Here is a 25,471-nt window from a genome sequence, read left to right as displayed (position 1 = left end):
GGCGTGTGCCACCACGCCCGGCTTGTCTGGTTTTTTTTTTCTGCAAATCCATCCATCTTTTGTATCTTACCTATGTGGGCTGAGAAATGAAAGCAGTGTTAATTGCCTTCAGACAGGGTTAATTGCCAGGACCTTTTCTTGGTCTAGAGGGGTATATAACTGATAGCCATTCAGAAAAGCTCAAGGTGATTCATTTACATTCTGTTTTACCTCTGTTTCCTCAGATAGGTTAGTGGGCTTTTGGGCTGCCAGTTTCATCTTCTAACAGAACCTGATGGTATTCACTCAGTGACCTCCTACCTTTCTCTGTGTTGAAGTTTCATTGGAGTCTCTGTCTTAGGAGTGCACAGTCCATTGCCTTTGCCCTCTGGTCATCAGCCATTGAAGTTATTCCAGGAAGTTCTTTAGTTGCTTTCATTAGAATTTGTTTCCTTTCTTCAGTATTAAAGACGGCATGGAGATCTGTTGATAGTCATCCTATGTGAGGAGGGAGATGACTGAAAAAGGTAGAATCAATTAGAAAAATTAAGGAATCTAGGTTAGTGCTGAAAGGGGGATTCTTGTTCTCCCAGTTGTAGAGATCTGTAGTGGAGAAAGGGACATACAGGTAGTGACTGTCAGGAAATGGCTGTAGGGGAGCAAGGCCCAAAGGAGGTACAACCCCAGCACCAGAATTGGAGGAAGAGTCAAGAGGGCCATATGGGACCCTCTGATGGGTGTGGGGAGAGGGAAAGAGCTGGGAGGTATAGAGAAGATAGGTGGAGCTAGGGAAGAGCTAGAAGATAAGGTAAGGATAGACTCAGACACAGAGGCAGAGTGAATCCTTAGTGGTGGGTGCTGAGCTGGCAATGGTGGAGGTTGAGTTGGGGAGGGGAGCAGGGGCTAGAGATGGTTATATAAAGGAAAGAATTCTTCTTCCTGTGAGTCCTGCAGAACAGTGTTCAGAGGAGGCTCTTGGGTCTCTGCTACAGGCTCTTGAAAGGCCCATCTGCTGACATTCAGAGCTCAACACCTTACATGTTTCAGATCAAATAGATCTTCATCCAGGGTGGCCTGTTGGAAGTTGCTTTAGACAAGATGTATCCATTCTATTCTGGGTGGCCAGGCCTGGCAAGGGTGATACATACCATTGTGCAGGCTATCTGAAAATCAAAAGTGCCCTGGGAGGGCCAGTCAACCCTGAATGTGGGCCATTCAGTTTCACAGAGAGGTGACTCTTGGTGATGGGATATTCATAATTCTCTTTGACCATAGGGAGTAAACTTTGCTAATTTTTTTTTCCTTCTGGTTTTGGTTTTGATTTTTCAAGGCAGGATTTTTCTGTGTAGCCCTGGCTGTCCTGAACTCACTTTGTAGACCAGACTGGCCCCAAACTCACAGAAATCTGCCTGCCTCTCCCTCCAAGTGCTGGGATTAAAGGCCCAGCTAAGTTTGTCAAAAATGCTTTTTTTTTTTAAAGATTTATTTTATTATTATATCTAAGTACACACTGTTGCTGTCTTCAGACACACCAGAAGAGGGCGTCAGATCTCATTATGGGTGGTTGTGAGCCACCATGTGGTTGCTGAGATTTGAACTCAGGACCTTTGGAAGAGCAGTCAGTGCTCTTAACCGCTGAGCCATCTCCCCAGCCCCCCAAATATTCTTTAGACACAAGATAAAGGGTTATTAGACTTGCTAGTCTTATCACCGATACTGTCTGTCAGTTCAGTTGCCCCAAGTCCAAGATAAACCAATTAACACAGAAAGTACAAAAGACAAAATGGAGACAGTAAAAATGAAACCAGAGACAAGACTTATAAAGACAAAACATATGAAGACAAGATAAATGAAACATAAAGCCAGACCCTGGACAGGAGAATATTTGAGTTCCATCAAATTCCCCCATGTCCCAGATCAAGATCTCCACAGACCAGACTATGACTTACCAGGAAGGCCTCTGTAGATGTTTGTGTCTCTTGTCATCATGGTAGTTCACGCTGATAGTCCTAGTCTGAAACTGAACGCACACCTGGAACCTTGGAACTTGTCAAGGTGTATGCCTCCTGAGGTCAGGCCCCTCAGCCCGAAAGACCCAGAGGAAGGTCCAACTTTAGAATTTGGGAGCCGGGCGTGGTGGCCCACGCCTTTAATCCCAGCACTCAGGAGGCAGAGACAGGCGGATTTCTGAGTTCGAGGCCAGCCTGGTCTACAAAGTGAGTGCCAGGACAGCCAGGGCTACACAGAGAAACGCTGTCTCGAAAAACCAAAAAAAATATATATATATATATAATTTGGGTGAGCAGTCTGAATCTCACTGGGAGCTCCAGAAAATGTAAATCCTACTGGTTGATAATAAAGATCACTCCCACAATTTTGAGCCAGATTTGAAGCAAGGTTGACTTTTGGGGAAGGTGAGCAGGCCAGCTTCTTTCTCCTGAGTCCAGCTAAAGAGAGCAGCCCAGGGCTATTTCTTGGCCCCCTTTTAAGGAGTAAAATCGCAAGTAGTTACAAAGCAGGTTTACAGAAGAGAGAAGCTGGGACAATAAGGAAATACAGAAAAATCTCAAAAAAGAAAAAAATCCACCTTGTAATTAGGGAGGGCTAAGGAGGATCAAAGGGTCAGAGTGCTGAATGAAGGTCATTGGTTGGAACAGGACAGGCTCTAGGAAACAGTCATAAGAACAGCAACTCAGCTCTTAGAGTAAATGGAAATTTATTTTTAACAATGCAGCATAATGGCTCCTCTTTCAAACTGGAGTTAAGCACTTTTCTCATTGAGGCAGAAGTGAGGCCTGCCCAGTGAACCTTAAAACCTACCTCCAAGGACCTACTTCCTTATGCCTTCCAAAACCACTACTAGCTGGCGACCAAAGATTCAAAAATGGGAGCTTATGGGGACACGACAGATTCAAATCAGACTAGGACTCAAATGGCATCTGTTTCCCCCCAATTATATTTATTCAATTGTTCTGTATATCTACTTAACTAGTCTGTATTTAAATTACGATTCCATTTGTAAGGTCTGTGAAGAAGGGATGTTTTTAATCATTGTCTTTTAGTATCATGTTACTGTTTCTTAGTTTTTAAATTTAAAATTATTTTAAATATATGAGTGTATGTGTACCACATGCATGCTCTGTGCCCAAGGAGGTCAAAATATGGTGGGTCTCCTAGAACTTAAGTTACAGATTATTATGAACTATGTGGATACTGGAAGAGAATCAAGTTCTCTTAACTACTGAGCCATCTCTCTAGTCCCCAATATGACATTGTTTTTTGTGCATTGATTTTAAACAGTAGATGCTTGTTAAATGGATGGATGAATGAATGAGTGAGTGAATGAATGAGTGATTTGAATATAGAATGATAATTTAATCAGTGTGTAAAAAAATATTTAAAAGACTATCTGGTTTTGATTTTTTTTTTTTTTTTTGAGAAAGTCTCTTGTATCCCAGGCTGCCCTTAAACTCAGTACTTGAACCCCTTATCCTCCTGCCTATCCCTGCTGAGTCATGGAATTACAGGCATGTGCTACCCTGCCAAGCAAAGGCTGTATGGTTTATGGGGAATTGTTTTTTTCCTTTTCTATTTTGTTTTTTATTGGATATTTTCTTTATTTACATTTCAAATGTTATCCCCTTTCCTGGTTTGCCCTCAGAAATACCCCCTATTCCCTCCTCCTCCCCCTGATCACCAACCCACCCACTCCAGCTTCCTGACCCTGGCATTCCCCTACGCTGGAGCGTAGAGCCTTCACAGGACCAAGGGCCTCTCCTTCCATTGATGACCGACTAGGCCATCATCTGCTACATATGTGACTGGAGCCAGGGGTCCCTCCATGTGTACTCTTTGGTTGGTGGTTTAGTCCCTGGAAGCTCTGGGGGTGCTGGTAGGTTTGTATTGTTGCTCCTTCTATGGGGCTGCAACCCATTTCAGCTCCTTGGATCCTCCATTGGGGACCCTGTGCTCAGTCCAATGGTTGACTGAGAGCATCCACCTCTGTATAAGTATCCACACTTTGGTCTTTCTTCTTCTTGAGCTTCATATAGTCTGTGAATTGGGTATTCTGAACTCCTCCACTAATATCCACTTATCAGTGAGTGCATACCATGTGTGTTCTTTTGTGATTGGGTTACATCACTCAGGATATTTTCTAGTTTGCCTAAGAATTTCATGAAGTCATTGTTTTTAATAGCTGAGGAGTACTTCCTGTGTAAATGTACCACATTTTCTATATCCATTCCTCTGTTGATGGACATCTGGGTTCTTTCCAGCTTCTGGTTATTATAAATAAGACTGCTATGAACATAGTGGAGCATGTACCCTTAGTACATTGTTGCAGCATATTCTGGGTATATGCCCAAGAGTGTTATTGATGGGTCCACGGGTAGTACTATGTCCAATTTTCTGAGCAACTGCCAAACTGATTTCCAGAGTGGTTGTACCAGCTCGCAATCCCTTCAGCAATGGAGGAGTGTTCCTCTTTCTTCACATCCTCACCAGCATCTGCTGTCACCTGAGTTTTTGATCTTAGCCATTCTGACTGGTGTGAGGTGGAATCTCAGGGTTGTTTTGATTTACATTTCCCTGATGACTAAGGATGTTGAACATTTTTTGTTTAGGTGCTTTTCAGCCATTCGGTATTCCTCAGTTGAGAATTCTTTGTTTAGCTCTGTACCCCATTTTTTAATAGGGTTATTTGGTTCTCTATAGTCTAACTTCTTGAGTTCTTTGTATATATTGGCTGGAGGGTTGGTAAAGATCTTTTCCCAATATGTTGGTTGCTGTTTTGTCCTATTGATAGTGTCCTTCACCTTACAGAAGCTTTGCAATTTAATGAAGTTTCATTTGTCAATTCTTGATCTTAGAGCATAATTTTTTTGGTATTCTGTCCAGGAACTTTTCCCCTGTGCCCATGTGCTCAAAGCTTTTCACCACTTTCCTTTCTGTGGAGGTCCTTGATCCACTTGGACTTGAGCTTTGTACAATATGTGGAAATTTTTATCACTTTTCTAATAATCATGACATTTTAAAAATCATTTAAAAGTAGAAAAAGTCAGAACAGCATGGAAGGATCAGTATTGCTCAGGACCGGAGACCAAGATCTCAGCACAAAAGGAGATTTATTTGCTCCAGAGGGAAAAAGGGTGGGAAGTAAGAGAAGAACACAGGAGATAGAGGATGTGGAAAAAGTTGAAGAGAACAAGGGAGAGGGGGTAGGGATTTTTGTCCTAGATGGGGACAAAGGACTGCCTCTGGATAGAGAGGAGATAGGCATAACCCATAAGAAAATGATGGTTTATAAAGGTAATGGGAAACCCCATTTTAGGATGAGGTATTTGATTTTAGTTGTAGATGAGCCAAGGGGGGCTTTTGATTGCTGGACTTTGATACTTTGATAGCTGGACCTTGGTATTCATCCTCAAAGAAGGACATGGCCAAATAAGGGAATAGATCTTGGCAACTAGCTTTAAGAAGGTAATCTAATGGTTTTTAGCAAGGCAGAGGGAATGGGGAAGAACGTGAGGCCTGATAGAACCATGTTGGCCATGCTTGAGCTGGCTAGAGTTCTTTTACAGCATGTTTTCCATTTTAATATCATGACTGAGCTCTGTTTCTGTCCACTGCAGGCCTGAGTTGGTTGTCAAGAAACTCCGATACTACGCAAGATTTATAGTAGTTTGCCTTCTTCTTAACAAAATGGACGTTGTGAAAGACCTGGTAAAGGTAAATAGTGTTTTGTTCTGTTTTGTTTTGTTTTGTTTGAAGACGGGTCTTGTTATATAACCCAGGCTGACCTTGGATTTGTAATCCCCATGAATCAGTCTCTCCTATGCTGATTATAAATGTACTTTAAAATAACTGTAGCCCAACCAGACGTGACACTGCATGCTTTTAATCCCAGCACTTGGGAGGCAGAGACAGGTGGATCTCTGACCCAGGCTATCTGTAAATTCTTGTCAATCCTCCTGCCTCAATCTTGAGTGCTTACATATATGAGCCATCAGTTCTAGCCCGATGGTATACTTCTTGATACATTTGACTCAACTATGTCCTAATTTTCACAAGCCTATTGGAAGGAGATATATATTCTGCTATGATCGTCTATCCTTAGCTGCTAATTAGATTATTTCCAAAACACAATGTGATATAATGGAAGGGAGTAGTTTTTGTGTGTTAACATTTATGAGTTTGTTTCTCAGGCAATTCTGTTGATAAGTTAATTGCCGATATAACACCAAGTAGGGAATAGACTTTTATAAGGTTTTTATTTGCGGTGCATCATTCTAATTTATTTTTTTTATTTTGAAGCAAATCTGTGGTTTTCATTCTTTGTTTTCTGTTATAATTTGGACTGGATATTGATACTGATCAAACATAATTCCATTACTTTCTGTCAGGAGTATTACAATATAGCTAGTTTTTATGAAGATTATAATTTTTATATTCATTTATTTATTGTATGTGTGTGTAATTCATGCACAGGTGTCAGGACCAGAAAATAACATGTAGGAATTGATTCTCTCCCTTTGCTATTTGGGTTTCATAGATTGAACTTAGATTGTCAGAACTTAGGTTGTCAGGCTAGGTGGTAGATACAGTTACCTTCTGAGCCGTCTTGCTAGCCTTATTATGAATGTTATTAATAGACTCTTTTCTTTGTGGAATTTCTAATACCAGGAATTGTCTGATGAAATTGAAGATTATACTCATCGCTTTAATACTGAAGATCAAGTCGAGTGGAACCTGGTGCTTCAAGAGGTAGCAGCATTCATTGAGGTAATTTCTTGAGAGAAAGCTTATCACCGTCGTAGGTAGGCAAGTGACTATGCTGTGTTTATTGTATGTGTGTAACTTTGAGAAGAACAAGAAGTGATATTCTGTGTTACATTAATGTGCTTCTTTTTTCTTCAGGCAGACCCTGTGATGGTGTTAAATGATGATAACACTATTGTTATCACATCCAATCGTCTCGCTGAGACAGGAGCCCCCTTGCTGGAGCAAGGCATGATTGTGGGACAGTTGTCTCTGGCTGATGCACTCATTATTGGTAATTGTAATAATCAGGTAAAGAACTGTGAAAGATTTATGCTTAAAATTTACTTTAAAAAAGTTTGTTTTGATCATCCGTGGATTTTTTTTTCCCTTTGTAGAGTTCCTTACATCTGTGAGGAATGGTCAAGTCAATTATGCCATGTTCATATATATCTGTAATTGTTTTAGAAACAATGTTAATGACATGGAAAGATGATTATTAGTATATTAATTTGCCACTGAGCTAAATCTATATCCCTAGCCCAATCAGTATTTATGAATTATCAGTCATGTCTCCAGGGAGTGTGTGCTTGTATAAACAAAAAAAAGACAAAGTGTCTTCACTAATAAAGCTTTCTGTTTACCTATAAAAATATTAACAAAAATAACTACTGAGATAATATCACTTCAACAGATGTAGCAAAAGAGAAGTGTAATGTTCTGATGTTTGGCATGAAGGGATTTGAGCTAGTCTGAGAGATAATGGGATGTTTTTTTCTGACAAAGTGCTGTGGTTAAGAACAACAGTTAAAGCCGGGCAGTGGTGGCGCATGTCTTTAATCCCATCACTTGGGAGGCAGAGGCAAGCGAATTTCTGAATTTGAGACCAGCCTGGTCTACAGAGTGAGTTCCAGGACAGCCATGGCTACACAGAGAAACCCTGTCTTGAAAACTCAGGGAAAAAAAAAAAAAAGAACAGCAGTAAAAGCCAGGCAGTTGTGGTACACACCTTTAATCCCAGGACTCAGGAGACAGAGGCAGGTGGCTCTCGGTAAGTTTGAAGCCAGCCTGGTCTACAGAGTAAGTCCCAGGATAGCTGGGGCTATACAGGAAACCCTGTCTTGAAAAACAACAAAAACTAACGTAGGAAGTTGTCCAGAGTAAGCAAAAGTAGCAATGGTACTACTGTCTGCAGGCCTGGTTCCCTGGGAGGATGGGGCACTTGTAAAACGCTACACTGGGTGGGCTGGAGAGAACAAGAAGCAGCAGAAAAAGTCAGGAAGGTGATCTTTTCCCAAGTGCACAGGACACTGGCAAAGGGTGGGGCTAGTGAGGGCTGCATTTTGAGGTCATTTTTTAAATTGTTTTTTATTTTTTAGCTGTCATACAAAGTAATAGGTTTCATTATGACATTGCATATATACATATACAGTATCTCACTATATAGCGCTGCCTGTCCTGGATCTCACTTTGTAGACCAGGCTAGCCTTGAACTCACTGAGATCTGCCTTCATTTACCTCCTAAGTGTTGCCACCATGCCCAGAAATACCCTGGTTTTAAAAACAAGACAAACAAAACTAGCAAACTAAAAAACAGGAAAATTACAGTCTGTAGTTCCAGTGTCTGTAGAGCTTATTTCTTAGAATTCAAAAAGAGCCAGGTGCTGTGCCTATAATCACAGCCCTTGGAAGGCAGAAGTAGGTGTTGAGGCCATCTTGGGCTACAAACAAATTGGAAGAGGAATGCATGAAACTACTGCATTGGTTCTGTCCTGGATCACATGGTGTCAGTTACATCCTCTTTGACAGTAACAGGACACATAGCCAGGGATTATCTCCTTGCTCTGATCTAGACAAGCTTGCTTCATGCTGTTGTGTTGAAATACTGGGTGGTAGACATCACACTATTGGGAATTCAGTGTGTTGAAATGTTAAATATCTTCAAAAATACCTGAATTGATGACTTGTTTTATACATTTTTAATTTTTTTTCCTGTGAAATTTTTATGTGAGGAAAATGTGAGTTTTGCTGATCTGCTAAGAGAGATACTAAATGGAATTCTGGTAGCTCAGTGGGAGAGCACTTGCCTAGCATGCATGAGGCCCATGGTCCTGATCCCTAGCAATTTATGTTTGAATGAGTGCCCCAGACCCTCTGGGCCCCTTGGTCTGCATGGAACGGGTCTCTAGTCTCGGGTGGGCAAAGCATCGGATGAATTGACAGACAGATACACACAGGAGAGGTTGTGTAGAATCTGAATGTAATTTGTCAAATCGAGCATCAAACTTTTTATACAGAAGACAATAAGGAAGTTGGGTGACACACTCGAAAGGTACAAAGAGGTTACTGGATTCTTACAAAAAACAGAGGAATGCAAACACAGAAGGTCTAACAGGAACCACCTGGGATAGAATTCATTGTTAACAACTGGGATCAACAAGGGCTCCACCTAAGATTCACTTAATCTTAGAAGCCAGGGTCAAGGCCTTCGTGCCCTTGCCATAGTTCCTATTTTAGTCTATTGTATAATCCACCTTCCCCTTAGGCCATTGTAAATCGTGTGTATGGTTGTAACTCCGCTATAGTTCTAAGTATCTATTCTGGTTTCTCCTTCGGTCTGAAACTTCCTTCTTCCTTAGTGATGGTAAATTCCTGTCTAGGGGAGTGACTTAGCTTTTATTCAAAGTGATAGTGTAGTACCAGAGGCTATTTTGAATAGCAACATTCTTACTAAATTTCAAGCCCACGGTCTTGCTCAAGGACGTTCTAGGACTGTTGGAACACTGGCCAAGGCTTTAGCTATGTCAGAATTCAATCTTAAAAGGCACTTATAATAGGATAATACTAAGAGAGCACATGGATCCATATACTAGACTAACTCGGGAATGGAAAATTAATGTATGGGTTAGAGAGAACGCCAGACTCCAGGAGTGAGTTTCTGTGAAACTCTTTTGCCTTGTGAGTAGCTTCTAAGCCTCAGCCTGTCAAGCTGACTCTACCGGAGAGCGTGGCAAATGAGGTACATTTTCATTTTGATTTTTGAGACTGGGTCTCTCTCTATGTAGCCTAGCCATCCTGGAACTCTCTTTGTAGACCAGGCTGACCTCAAACTCAAAGAGAGCCACCTGCTTTTGCCTCCCAAGTGTTGGAATTAAAGATGTAAGCCACCATGCCCAGTCTAAGGAACAGTTGGGAAACTCCAAGGAAATAATCTTTCTGAACAACTCCCATAACTAAAAGCATTTCTATTTTATTTTATAAACCTCTTCTTTATTCTGCCATTACATGTTCCTAGGTCCTCTATAAAAGTATTATTGAAAACAAAGAAAGTGCACTCTTAAATACTGTATAGTGCCAGAACACTAAGGAGATTATAAAGTATGAATCCAGACATTGCTCAGCTTAAGCAGTTGTTACCATGATTTGTAGGGCTGTGCTTTTTGTAACTTTTGTTGCTTTCTAAAGACTACTTGAGCAAATTCACAAGTTATTGAGAAACCTAAGCACTGTTAATTACACGAAGTAGACAGTGAGCATTGGGGTGTCACTGCATAAATCTTTTGTCACATTTGCCTTTTGAAAGTCTTGTAATTAAATGTCAAAGAATAAAATATGAGCTGTCTCTAGGCATGGTTGTTCAGGCCTTTAATCCCTAACTTGGAAAGTAGAGGCAAGGAGATCTCTTGAGTTCAAGGCCATTGTAGTCTATATAGCAATTCTACATAGGCTAAAGATACATGATAAAAACCTGTCTCAAGCAAACAAAAACAACAACAACCCATCCATAGACAAAGAACTATAGGCAACTAAAGAAAGCTGACAGTGGGAGAAATAGGAATATACCCCCAATCGGTTACCCTATACCAAGGAGTCAGCTGTGAAGTCATATACGTATAAGTGAACTAAGCAGGTTGTATTTAGATATTTAGGTGCATACACACATACTCACACAGACATCCCAATAATAATTAAAGTAAAAGACCGCTGGGCAGTGGTGGCGCACGCCTTTAATCCTAGCACTTGGGAGGCAGGCGGATTTCTTAGTTCGAAGCCAGCATGGTCTACAGAGTGAGTTCCAGGACAGCGAGGGATATACAGAGAGACCCTGTCTCAAAAAAACCAAAAAGAAAAAAGAAAAGAAAAAGAGACCATGATTTCAAGATGGATCAAGGCAGGTAGTACATGGGAAGGATTGGAGGGAGGAAAGGGAAGGGGAATGTAACTTCTATTTTAAAAATGAATGTTTGTTTGTATGTACACATGTATATTTTAAAATCAGCTGTTATTAAATATACTTGAAAGTCAAGAGTAATAATGCAGTCAAAGACCAGAAGTTCTGCTTATTCCATAAATGACCAAGTATGTTTTTCTTTCAGGTCAAATTCAGCGAATTAACTGTTGACATGTTCCGGATGTTGCAAGCCTTGGAGAGGGAGCCTATGAATTTAGCTTCCCAGATGAATAAGCCAGGAATACAGGTGATCATTGCCTGACTGGTAATTCTTACCACTTCTGCTTCTGTTAGGGGCACTGGAGTAAATAAAGGACTCTCTCAGCCCAGCCATGGGGGCCTCACACCCGTAAGGCACACTAGACAGCCAAACAGTAGAATTATTGAAAGCTAGATGCCTGCCTGAGCTACATTATAAGATCTGTGACAAAAAATAAATAAATAAATAAATAAATAAATAAATAAATAAAAACAACTCTCTTGATAAGACACAGTTGATAAGCACAATCAGAGACACTGAATAAAATTAGGGTATTTGATAGGATAAGAAATTCGGACACTCAGCTGTCACATACCACTTATATGTCATTTCATGTGTCGATTTTGGCATGTTACCATAGGAGCCAGCTGACAAGCCCACCAGACGAGAAAACCCCCACAAGTATCTACTCTACAAACCGACCTTCAGCCAACTGTATACATTTTTAGCAGCATCTTTTAAGGTTTGTATGACCTCTTTCTGTAGTGGGAAGAGTGTGCTCAGGATGGACTTGGTCACTCTTCTGATGCCTGACTTAAAGTGTTTAGTAATGTATGAACATATACAAGTGTTGTTCCGGTAGTCCTTCTAACCCTTGCAATTTGAGGAATTGTAGCTGCTTATGATGTGAAATAATTTATATTTAACATCAATCAGAGACTGTCTCTGATTGATTATTCTCTCCTATCTAGATTTTTATTGCTAAACAGTTTTGGGCTTAACACTCAATGCAAAACTGAAAAACAAGAACAGGATGTGTAGCATTCATGTGCTCAGGCAGCTCAGTGAGACATTGTGACTATCTGATAGAAGGATGTGGTAAATGCCTGTAATCCTGACTTTGGACAGGTGTTAGAGGATCTCTTGGGCCACACACTAGGGTGTTCAAGGACAACCAGGGTATATAAATACACATCAAAGTTGAGGCCAGTGTGAGCTTTATACAGCCTCAAGAGAAAAAAAAAAAAAAAAAAAAAAAAGGAAAAAGATGATAGGAATTAGGAAGGAAGGCATAGAAGAGAGTTTGCCTTCTTTATCACCAATGGAGACCTTTCTCCCTCCATTTTATATTTCCAGAGAACATTCTCTAACAGATGGGGAGTTGCAAGTAGAAAATGTGTTCACAGCTCTGGGGACAGTTATGCAGTATAGATTAGAGTAAATCTTTGCCATGTGATTTTAAGTTGGAACAAATGGAAACATGATAACAGTAGTGTGTTAAAAGACATCAGTGTTCCCCCACAGGCTTAAATTGAACTGAATATTAAATACAACTCTTGTTTTTCCTGTCTGGTTTTGTGTATGTGGTTTTCTTTCATTTCAGGAGCTGCCTGCCAATAGTGTGCTTCTGATTTACCTGTCAGCCACTGGCGTTTTCCCCACAGGTCGTTCTGATGGTGAAGGTACAATAAAGGAATGCTCCCACTGTGAGCAGGGCTTGAATTATCTGTTTTCTACAAGACAATGGCCCACAGCCCAGAGACCACCTCAAGCTTCCTAAAAAAGCTTTTAAATTTAAAACCTGGTCTGTTTGTTTAGTGACATTGTTGGAAAGAATCTGGTTAATTCTCTCTACTCATTTATTATTCCTTGAAGCCCAAAAATCTTGACACAATATTTATGTCTAATGCACATTTCACTATCATATTTATCAAATGTATCGAATGTAGATTTATATATTATGGCTGAAAGTCTTTGTAGAAATCAGTGTACTTTTGTAACTATGAAAGTTCAAGTCCTTGTTATAATTTTATTTTCAGTCCTTTTTATTTTGTTACTACAGATTCAGTCCATGCAGTATTGGGATGCTGCTTCAGAGTAAAACCCTAAACTATCAGAATATACAAGCCCAGAATTTGTTCAGACTAGATGAACAACTCAGATGTAAATGAAGGACTTAAGTCTTTGGAGAAAAATAGTTTAACATTTTCAACATTTTCCTCCTCATTTGTCTGTGGCAATTGGCATTCCTTTATAAAATGCATGACCTACCATCTTCCTTGCATGACCTACAAAGTAGTAAAATGTTACAGTTAAAACAAAACAAAGCAAATCGCTATAGTCTTTACGTTGCAGTGGTTTTTTAAGGGTCTGTAATCCAGCTGTGACCCGAGGGGTTGGGGTATAGTGGAGCACTTACAGGCATGTGTAAGGGAGGGAGAAGACAACTGCATGAGTAACTGCCTTACTTCTTATTTAATGTTAGTGACTTTACTTATATTTAAGTATTTCTTATCTGAAAACAGGTTACTAAGACAACTATTCTGGGTTTTCACATTAGACTTTTGGCTTCTTATTTTCCTTTTTGTAATTAGTATAGGTAATAAACTAAATTTCTCTCAGAACTTTTCTGAACATCTCACAATCACTGTTCAACTTAGACAAGAGTTACATAACTCTTATGACCAATTGGGAAAAGCTAACATGTAAATCAACATTTTAAAAGTTTACATGATAGTAGAATAATGAATTTTTTATGTACTGGAATTTGATAGAATATTTCATGAAAATGAAGTTTTGTTAATCAGAATTTTCAAGTTAATTCTAATTTTTCTTCAAATTTTTCACTTAACAGTTAATTTAAAATTATCTTTACTGGATCAGATGTTATAGTGTATCCCTATAGTGCCAGCTACTCAGAATGCTAAAGCAGGAGGATCACTTAAACCTAGGAGCTCAAAACCAGCCTAAGCAACATGATAAGACCTGGATGGATGGATAGATAGATAGATAATGAATATATATCATATACTAAATATGCATGTTTAAATAGAAAGAGGGAGATTTCAGTTTGCAGTTAATCAGCTTTCTTTATAACCAGAGATTGAAATATTATTTGCAATGTAAACTTTAGTTTAGTTTAACTTTTTATTGATTCTTTGTGAATTTCACATGACGTACTCCAGTCCCACTCATTTTCCCATCCTCTGTATCTGCCCTCTACCCTTGCAACCTCTCCCCCAAAACAAAACAAAACTCTTTCCCTGGAAGCTCTGGTGTGTCACAGTCTGTCACACAGTATGCCCTCAGAAGCTGTGGTGTGTCACAGTCTGTCACACAGTATGCCCTCGGAAGCTGTGGTGTGTCACAGTGTGTCACACAGTATGCCCCTGGAAGCTCTGGTGTGTCACACAGTATACCCCTGGAAGCTCTGGTGTGTCACAGTGTGTCACACAGTGTGCCCCTGGAAACTGTGATGTGTCACAATGTGTCACACAGTGTGCCCTGGAAACTGTGGTGTGTCACAGTGTGTCACACAGAATGCTCCCGGAAGCTGTAGTGTGTCAGTCTGTCACATAGTGTGCCCCTTTGCCCATGCAGCTTTACTTGTAAGTGTTCGTCACAAGGAATCATTGGTCTGGTTTGAGGCCTCTGGCTTCTGGCTACACCGCCAATACTGGGTCCACACCATGACTCCTCTCAAATATCCTATAAATGTTATTTTAAACATCCAGGTCTCCATCCCTTTTTACCACCCAAATTAATGGGTTGCTATAGATTATTGTTTTTGTTGTTGTTGCTGGAGGTTTTGTCTGTTTATTTGTTTCATGATTTTTGTTTGGTGGAATTTTTTGAGACAGAGTCTTTCTGTGTAACCCTGGCTATTCTGGAGTTCACGGTGTAGACCAGGCTGGCCTCTAACTCAGAGATCTACCTGCCTCTGCCTCCTGAGTGCTGGAATTAAAGGCATGTGCCACCATGCCTGGCTATAGATTCTTATTTTGTTTCTCAATATATTATATTTGAAAAGCTAGTAAACAATTTAGTGTTTTTTTTAAAACATTGAAGGCAATGTGCTGAGATCATCTAATTATTTCATTATAGTAAAATGTTAAATTTAAAGATAATGCTTTGTGATTCTGTCAAAGGGAGATTCACTGATGCTCTTGAACCTGGGCATTAGATCACTTGGTGTTACCCTCCAATTGAATTCTAGGTTTCTTCCCTTTGTTCTTTTAGGTCCTTATGACTTTGGAGGTGTACTTACTAATAGTAACCGGGACATTATCAATGGAGATGCTATCCACAAACGAAATCAGTCTCACAAGGAAATGCACTGGTATGTATTCTAGTGTCTGTTTTGATTCTAGGGATCAAAATTCTCTTAAAATATTAAAGAGAAATGGGAACTTAATTTCCTACTACACAGGTTCCCGTAGACTACTGTTGCTAGCACTTATTTGTGTTCTTGTGTGAAAGCTTGTACTTTTTCTAGCACAGAGCAATCTTTAGAATTCCTCTAGTTGAAAGACAAAAGTCTGCTTTTCATTAGCAGTGAGCTTATATAATAATACTTTGTATTAAATCTCGACTTTTCAGGGGGTGGGTATGGGGGACTTTTGGGATAGCATTGAAAATGTAAACGAGGAAAATACCTAATAAAAAAATAAATTAAAAAAAATCTCGACTTTTCATACTGAAAAGCAGGCCTGTGTATGTTTCAAATTATTTATGTCATAGTTAAAAGGTTCCCAAGCCAAATGTGATACTGTTACTCACCTTAGTTTTAAATTACTTGTTTAGAAAATAAAAATTTATTTAGAAATATTTATTTAGAAAATATAAAATATATAAAAATGCATAGACAGCATCACTAATCATCTGAGACATGCAAAATAAAACCATGAGAAGTTATTGCTTAGCATCTGTTAGGGTTGTTGTTGTAAAACATAAATATTGTTGAGGATGTGAGCAGAGAGACCTTAAAAACTTTGGGGAGAATATAATTTGATTGGTACAGTTATTAAGGAAAACAGTATGGGTTTTCATCCAAATGTTAAAAATAAGGGCCAGCCAGATGACTCAGCAGGGGGTTGCACTTCCCACCAAGACTGATGACCTGAGTTCAGTCCCATACACCTACAGTGTAGAAGGAGAACTGAATCTCCACAAGCTGTTCTCTGACCTCTAAATTAGTGGGGGTGGGGAGGGTGGGTGTCACACATGATGGATGGATGGATGGATGGATAGTTAGTAGGTAAGCAGGCTTAAAGTACACCAAGTATAATGGCATATGCCTGTGATCCTAGCAATTAGAAGTACAAGACAGTCTGGGCTCCATAGCAAGGTCATTCATGTCTCCAAATGAGTGAACAGATGATTAAATGAATATATAACTATATTTGAAATACATAGCTGGAAGGTAGCTCAGCAGTTAAAGCATCAGGAAAGTGAGTGTTGGGCTTGAAAGATGGCTCAGCCAGTAAGAATTCTTGCTGCTCTTCTAGATCTGAGTTCAGTTCCTAGCACCTATATTTAGCAGAGCACAACTACCTGTAACTCATCTCCAGGGGATCCAACACCCTCTTCTGGACTCCTTGGGAACTGTACTCACATGTATTCATGCCACATACATACACAACATAAATATATAAAGATGACACATACCTTTAACTCCAGCACTCGAGAGACAGAGGCAGGGACATCTCTATGAGTTCTAGGCCAGCCTGGTCTACATAGTGAGTTCTAGGCCAGCCAGAGCTATGTAGAAAAACCCTGTCTCAAAAAAACCAACGACAACAAAATAAAACAACACCACAAAAAAAAAAAAAAAAAAAGCAAAAAAAAACGAAAAAGATTGGGGCTAAAGAGATACCTCAAGAATTAAGAGTACAGGGGCTGGAGAGATGGCTCAGAGGTTAAGAGCACTGATTAAGAAGGTCCTGAGTTCAAATCCCAGCAACCACATGATAGCTTACAACCATCTGTAATGATATCTGACGCCCTCTACTGGTGTGTCTGAAGACAGCTACAGTGTACTTACATATAAATAATAAATAAATCTTTAAAAAAAAAAAAAAGCATTAAGAGTACATACTGCTTTTAGAAAGGTGCAGTGCTGGGTGGTTTACAGCCTCTTTAACACCAGCTCAAGGGGGGATCTAGTAATGCCTTTGGCCTCTGTGGACCTCAGTTAGCACTTATGTGCACACACACACACACACATAATTTTTAAAGATATTTTTTAAAAGGAAGATTATTTAGGTGCAAAGAAAATGAAATATTGCTATATATAGAAATGTGAATAAATATTGCATAGTTTCACTTACATGTAGAAATTTAAAATATCTAGCTCAGAGGTATGAAAGGTCATTGTTAGAGACCAGGGGTCACAGATAATTGGAAGGTGGGCAACAAAAGCTAGAGGGGGGCTAGAAAAATGGCCCAGTGATTCAGAGTGCATACTACTCTCCCAGAGGAAACCAGTTTGGTTTCCAGCACCTGCCAAATGGCTCATAACTCCCTACCTCTCCAGAGGATCTGACATCCTCTTCTGGCATCCATGGGCACCTGCACTCATGTGCACATACACCTAAACATGTAATCAACAATTAAATCATAAAAAGATAGAAACTTTTAACTATAACTTTAGTATCCATCCTCTTGAGCAATGGAACTTACAGAATGAATCTGTATATGGGGGGCAGATTTATTAGACTATCTTACAGGCTGTAGTCCAGCTAGTCCAACTGTGGTTTTCTGGCAATTGAAAGTCTAAAAATTGAGTAGTGATTCAGTCCACAAGGCTGGATATCTCTGAATACACTAGAATAGCAAAGAAATGGGCTCTAATGCCAGTGAAGGAATGGACTTGCTAGCAAGAACAAGCAGGCAAAGAAAGAGAACTTCCTTCTTCTATGTCCTCATGTAGGCTCCCAGCAGATGTAACCCAGATTAAAGGTGGGTCTTTCCACCTCAAAGATGAAGTTAGAAGTGAAGTCCTTCCACTTCAAGTTCTCTAATTAAGAAAAAAATCCATCATAGGTGTGCCCAGCCATTTGGGTTTTAGTTCATTCCAGATGTATAATCAAAATGACAGCCAAGATAGCCATCATGGTGTTTTGTTTTTTTTTTTAATTTGCTAAAAACTACTTTGAGCCAAATATGAAACAGATATTTCATTAATTTAGTGTGGTAACATCTAAATTATATATAATTTTCATATTTCAATTAAAGCCAAAAACTATTAAAAGCTATATTGAGGTTGGATGATACTCACTAACCAGTAAGATATCAGTTTTGTTTTGTTATGTACATTTACATTAATACTGATACAAATGTACACATTGTCTGCTTTGATGTGATGAGAAAGAGTGTACGTGCCAAAAACTGTAATCCATAGCAGAGGCTTTTGAGTACATGTTCCTGAACTTGGGCATTACAGTCCATTGATCTGGGCCCAGCTAATCTACATATTTAATAGGCAGCCTAGATGGTTTACATAAAAGTGTCCAAAGAATATAAAACAGAGTGAAAGACTTCCTTCTTTCTTGTGTTGAAGTTAGATCCTGGTTCTCCCTCTCAGTCCCATGCTCCCTGAAATAAGGCTCAGACTCAAAATATATTTACAAATAACTTAGCCATACAGCTAAGCTCTTTTTGACAAGAATCATAACTTAAGATAACCTGTTTATATTAACCTACATTCTGCCATGTGGCTGGCTATCTGTGCTCAGGTACCATGCATCTATCTTGTCTCTTCGCATCTTCTGGGCCTCACTCTAGCTCTATCCTAAAATCCTTTCTGCCTCCAGAATGGCCTACCTCCATTTCCTGCCTAAGCCATAGTCAATAGGCTTTTCAGTTGATAGGTGATGCATCCATACAATATACAAGATATTCTCTCTATATTCTTATCTGGAATATTAAAATGTAGCTTGAATTTTTTTTAATGTTTAAAGATATAGAGAGCTGGATCAACATTTAGGAGCACTTGATATTTTTGTGGTGGTCCTGGGTATAGGTCCTAGCTCCCACATAGTGGTTCACAACCATCCTTAATTCCAGTTTCAAGGGATCTGATTACCTCTTCTGATGTCTAAGGATACCGGGCATGCACATACATACATACATACATACATATATACATACATACATGCAGGCAAAATATCCATACATGTAAAATAAATAAATCTTTAAAAATTATTGTAAAACCTCTTTAAAATATTTGATGCATTTTAAGAACCATTGAAATATGGATATGGTTATATTAATCTATCCTAATTTCAAACCACATTCTTGGAAAGAACTTTTAAGTAATACAAAGCAGTTGTGTGTGAAGCCTTTCTGAGGTTTTCACGCCCTGGGTAAGTCATGCTTACATATGGGTCCTTTTTAGCTGAGAGGTTTGTTCGTTTGCCTCACTGATGTTGCCCATACTGCTCTTGAATTCCAGAACTCAAGTTGTTCCCCTCTTTGAGTCTCCTGCTTGCTGGAGCTGTAGGTAACACCACTGCACCCTTTATTTAGATAGTCTTGAATAACAGTTGCCTTTGAACGTGTTTTCAGGTAGAATCAACATTTCCCAGTAAACACACATCTGTCTTTGTGTATGTTTGCTCCTTAATTTCTGTTTTCCTTGTAATGCAGTGTTGGGAAAACTGAACTTTAGAATACTATTTCTGAGACTTGGCATCCAGTTACACAACCCCTCACTGTTTTGTCTGCAGCCTTCATCCTGGAGATCTCTATCCATTCACAAGGAAACCCCTGTTCATCGTTGTGGACTCCTCCAATAGTGTTGCCTACAAGGTGAGTCCTGGAAAGCTGTTGTACACTCCAGGTATATAGCAGTGACCCCAGGGTCCCCACTCTAACATATGCCTTTTTATTTTGCTTTGTTTTGCTTCTTTAATTTTACAGTTTGTATTTAGTGTTTCTTTTCTTTTGAGGTTGTGCATGCTAGTCAGGATCTGATGCTATGAATAGAAACAAGAAGAAACGCATGAATGGACTCTCAGTGGAAAATAATAAATCCTCCTGCAGGAAAAAAGTTTTCAAGATTCCCAAGATCTCTGGTGGGAGGTTTACTTTCGCTATATAACTCAGACTGTTTTTCTTTACAGAGCTAGCGATAGTATGGGCGGCGGCGTCTTCTCTAGTTTTTAAAACACTTTTCCTTTCTGCACACCTCATTTAATGTACACATGGTTTAAATGAAACTCCATCTCATGTTGCGTAGTAATGATCTGGAATATTAACAGTTTTACATATGCTTTGTTTTTCCACGATTGAGCCTGAATGTGGTTTAACCTGGAAGTACTTTTGCAATCTTTTGCTTTTGAAACAAACCCTCAAATGCTCCAAAAGCACCAGCAGCAAAACACTGTGAAGTTGTCAGAGTTCAAGCAGTAATAATTTATAGAAAAGCAAAACAGGCTTAGATGAGGGGAAAGGATGTCCACACTGGGCTAGGTACTTGTTTCTGCTCCTGAGAGCTGCTTCTGCCATGGGTTTCTACACGAGTGGAAAAGCAAGCATTACTCAGTTATTCTAGCATGGTGGTAGAAATGGCTGAGGAGCTAAGAATGGTGACCCCACATGGATACTTTTCGTTTTCTCCTCTTGTCTACTTTCATTTTAAAAATAAAACCTGGCCAAGTGTGGTGGTGCACGCCTTTAGTCCCAGTACTCAGGAGGCAATGGCCAGCAGATCTCTGTGAGTTCAAGGCCAGCCTGGTCTGCAAAATAAGTTCCAGAACAGCCAGGACTGTTACACAGAGAATCCCTGTCTAAAAAAAATCAAATGGATGGATGGATGGATGGATGGATGGATGGATGGATGGATGGGTGGGTGGGTGGGTGGATGGATGAAACAAGCCTGAATTCTAAGAGCATTTACACAGAAAAACCCTGTCTAGAAAAACTGAATAAATGAATGAAACAACCTAAATTCTAAGAGCATCTAACCCACCCTTTTTTTATTTTTATTTTTTAGCATGTTTCTTGCTACCCATTTTGTTAAGTTCAGTGTTAGGATTTTTGATTTTTAGGAAACTTAATCTGTGTACTTTCTTAATTTGTATATGTATGTATATATTTTGGATGTAAGAGGGAGTAAGAAGGTCAGAACAAGATTGGTAAGAGTTCAGGGCAGCTTGAGCTATAGGGTGAGTCCCCCCTTTTGCAAACAAAAATATCTAGACAAGGTCCAGCATGTAAATACATAAATTACATATATAAAAATGTTCTTTAAGAGTAGTACAGAAAACAGAAAAAATCAATAAAATAGTTCAAGAAAATGGCCACTAGGTTCAAAATATACCCAGATCAGGGCCCTGTCTTTTTTCTTTGATATAGATACAGCTAGAGGAATGGATGTATGTGTGCATATGTGTATGCACACACAAGAGATATATGTAATTGCCTTTTTCTCATGTTTGAAATGTCTTCTCATACCCTTGGGAACATAATTGATTATTTTATTGTGTGTGTGTTGTAAGCCAAGGTCACATCATTCCCTAGCTACTCTTAAGCCACAGAAATCCATCTCTGCTTTCCTATGTTCTCAGGTGTCTCTGTTTCTTTTTGCCTCTTTTATATGAAACTTCATTCAGAGTATCATAACCCTCACCTTTCTGGTGATTTAGAATGGAGGCAAGAAGCTGGGTGAGTGGATAGGACTTGTCATAATTGAGATGGATTATTTAGTTGGGTGGTAAACCCTATGTCAGGTCTTTAGGTCTTCCTTTATGCTTATATCATATTTATCAGATAAAACTCATTCTTCCAAAAAAAAAAAAAAAAAAAAACTCATTCTTCCTAGAATTCCAAGTTCTAACTATCAGCATATATATGCTTTCCTGGATGTGTATATTGTGACTATTGACATACATGTATCTTTGTCCTCCCCCTGCCTCACATTTAAGATTCTTAATAAATACATGTTGAATGGTGAGATGATATTGTATCTTTCTCCATATGGAATCTTTATACTAAAGATTAAATGTCCTGTGTAACTCTTCTTTCTCACTCCAAATTCCTGTTTTATTCCACTCTTGAAAGAAAAGGGACTTTGCATATTAGTATGAGCTTCCTGGCAGAAGAAGGAAGTGACTGATTTATCAATTTCTGTGTGACAGCGACAACCCATAGTTTGCCTAACATGTTCCCTAACATGGACATGCTGATTGGCTTTCTCTGTGGTAATGTTTTAGCTGGAAAACTTTTTTAAAAAATTCCCAATAACTTTAACAAATTCTTTTTAGTTCTACTTTCTTTCCTTTGGGGGAAATATGATTCATAGTGAACATTGAAAATTTTAAGTGCTGTGTCTCTGCCAGTGCAAATGATTTACATGGCTGTCAAAACCAGGTTGTCACAAAACAGCCCGAAACTAATGTGTTTCATGTGTGCAAATTTCTTTACTCTGGTATGACTTTTATCCACATAGTCAGTTATAACTGCCAGAACCCTTCAAATTCCAGAATTTTATATTTTATTTCTCTTTTAAAATTACTTCTCTTAGCTTCTAGTAATCTCAGTTCATCTGTGGTGAGTAAATATTTGGTTGAACATGTCAAGGTCTGTCAGATGATTTGAATTGGTTAAATTGGAGTTTTCCTTCATGATAATGACAGTTCTCGGCCATTATCTCCTTACTTACTTACTGACTCTTGAGCCTCCCTCTCATCTTCTCCTGGGACCCTTACAGGCTTTCCAAATTTCTTAGCTTCTTTAGTATTTTCTATCATCATGTTTCTCTGTTGGGGATTCTGTCTTCCCCTCCCCACCAGTCCCCCTCAGCCAGCTTTAGTTCTCATTGTCTCTTAAGCAGTGTCTAACACATTATTAGTCCATCTTGAGTTTCATGTTTGTGTAAGGTTTTTTTATATATTACATTGCTCATTATAGTTTACTATTTTTAGTTTTTGCTTTTACTTCTTTGAGCTCAGTAAGCAGTTATTGGTCTTGTCTATCACATAATTCCTATACTTGAGTCTACTTTTGCTATTTAAGATGGCATTTGCAGTGATTGTGTTTGCGCATGTTTATTTTTGAAGTTGAATTTATTTTGTTTATGTGTATGCACTGTGGTTTTGTATGTGCGCGCACACAAGCTTATTATCCTTAAAATTGAAAGAACTTCATGGGGCGTTAAGTTACAGGAGGTTTGTGTTTGCTTACACACAACATCTAGAAGAGCCACCAGCTTAGGACCCTTTGGGAGGCATTACATGGGTAGTAGATATCTGGGCTGAAGATTTATAGGAGAGCTAACCAACAGGAACTAATTTTAGAGGAACAGTGTGTCTTGAACTCAATAACAGGACACATTACCCTACTGCTCTGTGAGTACTAATAGGAGAACATGTGAGTGTTGATTTTACTTCATTCTTAATTTAATGGTGTAGCCCTGTAGGATTCTTCTCTAATGTGGGCACATATGAATCCCTTGCCATCTCTGCCCTTTTCTAGATGAGGCATTCAGAACCTAAATTCAAGTTACTAGTTTGCCTTAAGCTAGCCAAGGTCAAGGACTTCACTTATTTTCCCAGTCTCTTCTAGTTGGGTTTTTTTTTTTTTCATATCTCTAACCATCTTTGGAGTGTTCCTAGGTTCCATCCTGTCATCTTATTTTGCAGCTATAGCTGATCCCCTGATGCTTAAACTTAGTTTCATGACTACATTACTATTTCCCTACTGGCTTCTTCCAAGTGTGATACCTCCAGGTCAGACCTCAGTCTCTACAACTCCATATATAATATGATATCTACCTACTCTGTGTATCCTGTTGAAAATTCTTCAAGCAATTGTAAACTAACAGAAACAATCATACCAAAGACAATTCTAGACCAATTCTACCTCTAGACTCCCATCTTGGTTGGTGCCTATTTTGCTTTTTATACTTGTTCCAGCTGAAAGTCTTGTCTTTATTCTTGATGTTAGTCTCCTTCCCTCTTATATCATGAAACCTTAGAAGATCTAATTCAATGTTCAAAAATTTCATGGACTCTACTATCACCCCTAGCCGGTGCTACTGTTCCTGTTCACTTGAGTTGTTGCAGTGGCTTCCCAGAAAGCCTTACCTGCTATTCCTTCTGTACGTATGCCAGTGTGTCAGGATGTTCCTTCTCTGCCCAAACTCTCCCATGACTCCTGATCTCACTCAGAAGACAGGTCACACAGGCGTCATTGACCTTCTTTCTTTCTTTCTTTCTTTCTTTCTTTTTTTTTTTTTCCGAGACAGGGTTTCTCTGTATAGCCCTGGCTGTCCTGGAATTCACTCTGTAGACCAGGCTGGCCTCGAACTCAGAAATCTGCCTGTCTCTGCCTACCGAGTGCTGGGATTAAAGGCGTGCGCCATTGACCTTCTTTCTTGCCAGTCTCTTTAGCTACACTGATTTCCTTCCTAATTTTTAATATTCCAGGCAATCTTCTGCTCTGGCTCTTTGCATTCGCTTCTTTCTATCTTAAATGCACTTTCAAAGATACCTTCTGTTTTTCAGGTGTTTGAACAAATGAAATCTCGTTAAGTCCTCACTAGTTGCCATGTTTCAGATCACATGCCTTCTTCACCTTGTGACTTTATTGTTCCTCATAGCCATAATAGTTAATATTTGTATTATGACAACTGGTACTATGTGTTCTCCTAAATGTCTGATGCACTCATGCACATTTACTTCTCACACAGCTCATTGGTCACTTGTTTCAGTACTGAGTTTGAATGTAGAGTCTCACATATTCTAGGCAAGCACTCTGCCACTGAGCTTCATCCATGGCCCTCTTTTTCTGTCCTACTTGGAGACTGAGGTGTCTCCCTTAAGGTGCTTAGGCTGGCTTTGAACTTACTCCATAGCTCACATCAGCCTTGAACTTCTAATCTTCTTCCTAAATAACTACAAGACTGTACCTCAAGGCCCACTATTGCCACTTTTATTATCCTCATTTGACTTATAAGAAAACAAGGCACAGAAAGTTTAAGCATTTTATAAATATTTTATTTTTGTTATGTGTATGAATATTTTGTCTATATGCATGACTATATACTACCTGCATATAGTGCCCATGGAGGCCAGAAGAGGGTGCTAGATTCCATGGAACCTTACAGATGGTTGAAAGCCACTGTCTGGGTGCTAGGAATTGAACCCAGATCATCTGGGAGGAAAGCCAGTACTGTTGACCATCGAGCCATTTATCCAGCCCTAGTTGAAGCATTTTTAACCAAGGTCACACACCAAACTGAGTGGTAGCATAGCTGGGTTTAAACAGTCTGATTATAAGACCTGTACTAGGGGGCTGGAGAGATGCTCAGCGGTTAAGAGCATTGACTGCTTTTCCAGAGGACACGGGTTCAATTCCCAGCACCCACATGGCAGCTCATAACTGTCTACAACTCTAGTTCTGGGGGTCTGATACCCTCACACAGACATATATACATGTAGGCAAAACACCAATGCACATTAAATGAAAATAAGTATATAAGTTATTTTAAAGGTTTTTTGTTGTTTTTTTTTTTTTTT

The 25,471-nt window shown here is 39.3% G+C and overlaps 1 protein-coding gene across 4 annotated transcripts in view; it reads left to right on the top strand.

Annotated features, from left to right (window-relative positions):
• Positions 1 to 25,471, top strand: part of Scai (suppressor of cancer cell invasion) — a 110,915-nt gene that overhangs the window by 71,340 nt on the left and 14,104 nt on the right. For all 4 annotated transcript variants that reach the window (XR_003835591.1, XM_021149060.2, XM_021149052.2 and 1 more), the window contains 8 exons: positions 5,613 to 5,709; positions 6,664 to 6,762; positions 6,898 to 7,050; positions 11,115 to 11,216; positions 11,590 to 11,691; positions 12,553 to 12,631; positions 15,189 to 15,288; positions 19,679 to 19,760. Coding sequence is in view for 3 of the 4 variants with exons in the window: in XM_021149060.2 (XP_021004719.1) it covers positions 5,613 to 5,709; positions 6,664 to 6,762; positions 6,898 to 7,050; positions 11,115 to 11,216; positions 11,590 to 11,691; positions 12,553 to 12,631; positions 15,189 to 15,288; positions 19,679 to 19,760 (814 nt within the window). In the remaining variant the exon portion in view is untranslated. The remainder of the gene's footprint in view (positions 1 to 5,612; positions 5,710 to 6,663; positions 6,763 to 6,897; positions 7,051 to 11,114; positions 11,217 to 11,589; positions 11,692 to 12,552; positions 12,632 to 15,188; positions 15,289 to 19,678; positions 19,761 to 25,471) is intronic.

This window comes from Mus caroli, chromosome 2 (genome assembly GCF_900094665.2).
Source record: "Mus caroli chromosome 2, CAROLI_EIJ_v1.1, whole genome shotgun sequence".
Classification (NCBI taxonomy): domain Eukaryota; kingdom Metazoa; phylum Chordata; class Mammalia; order Rodentia; family Muridae; genus Mus; species Mus caroli.
This window is presented reverse-complemented; position numbering and strand designations above follow the sequence as displayed.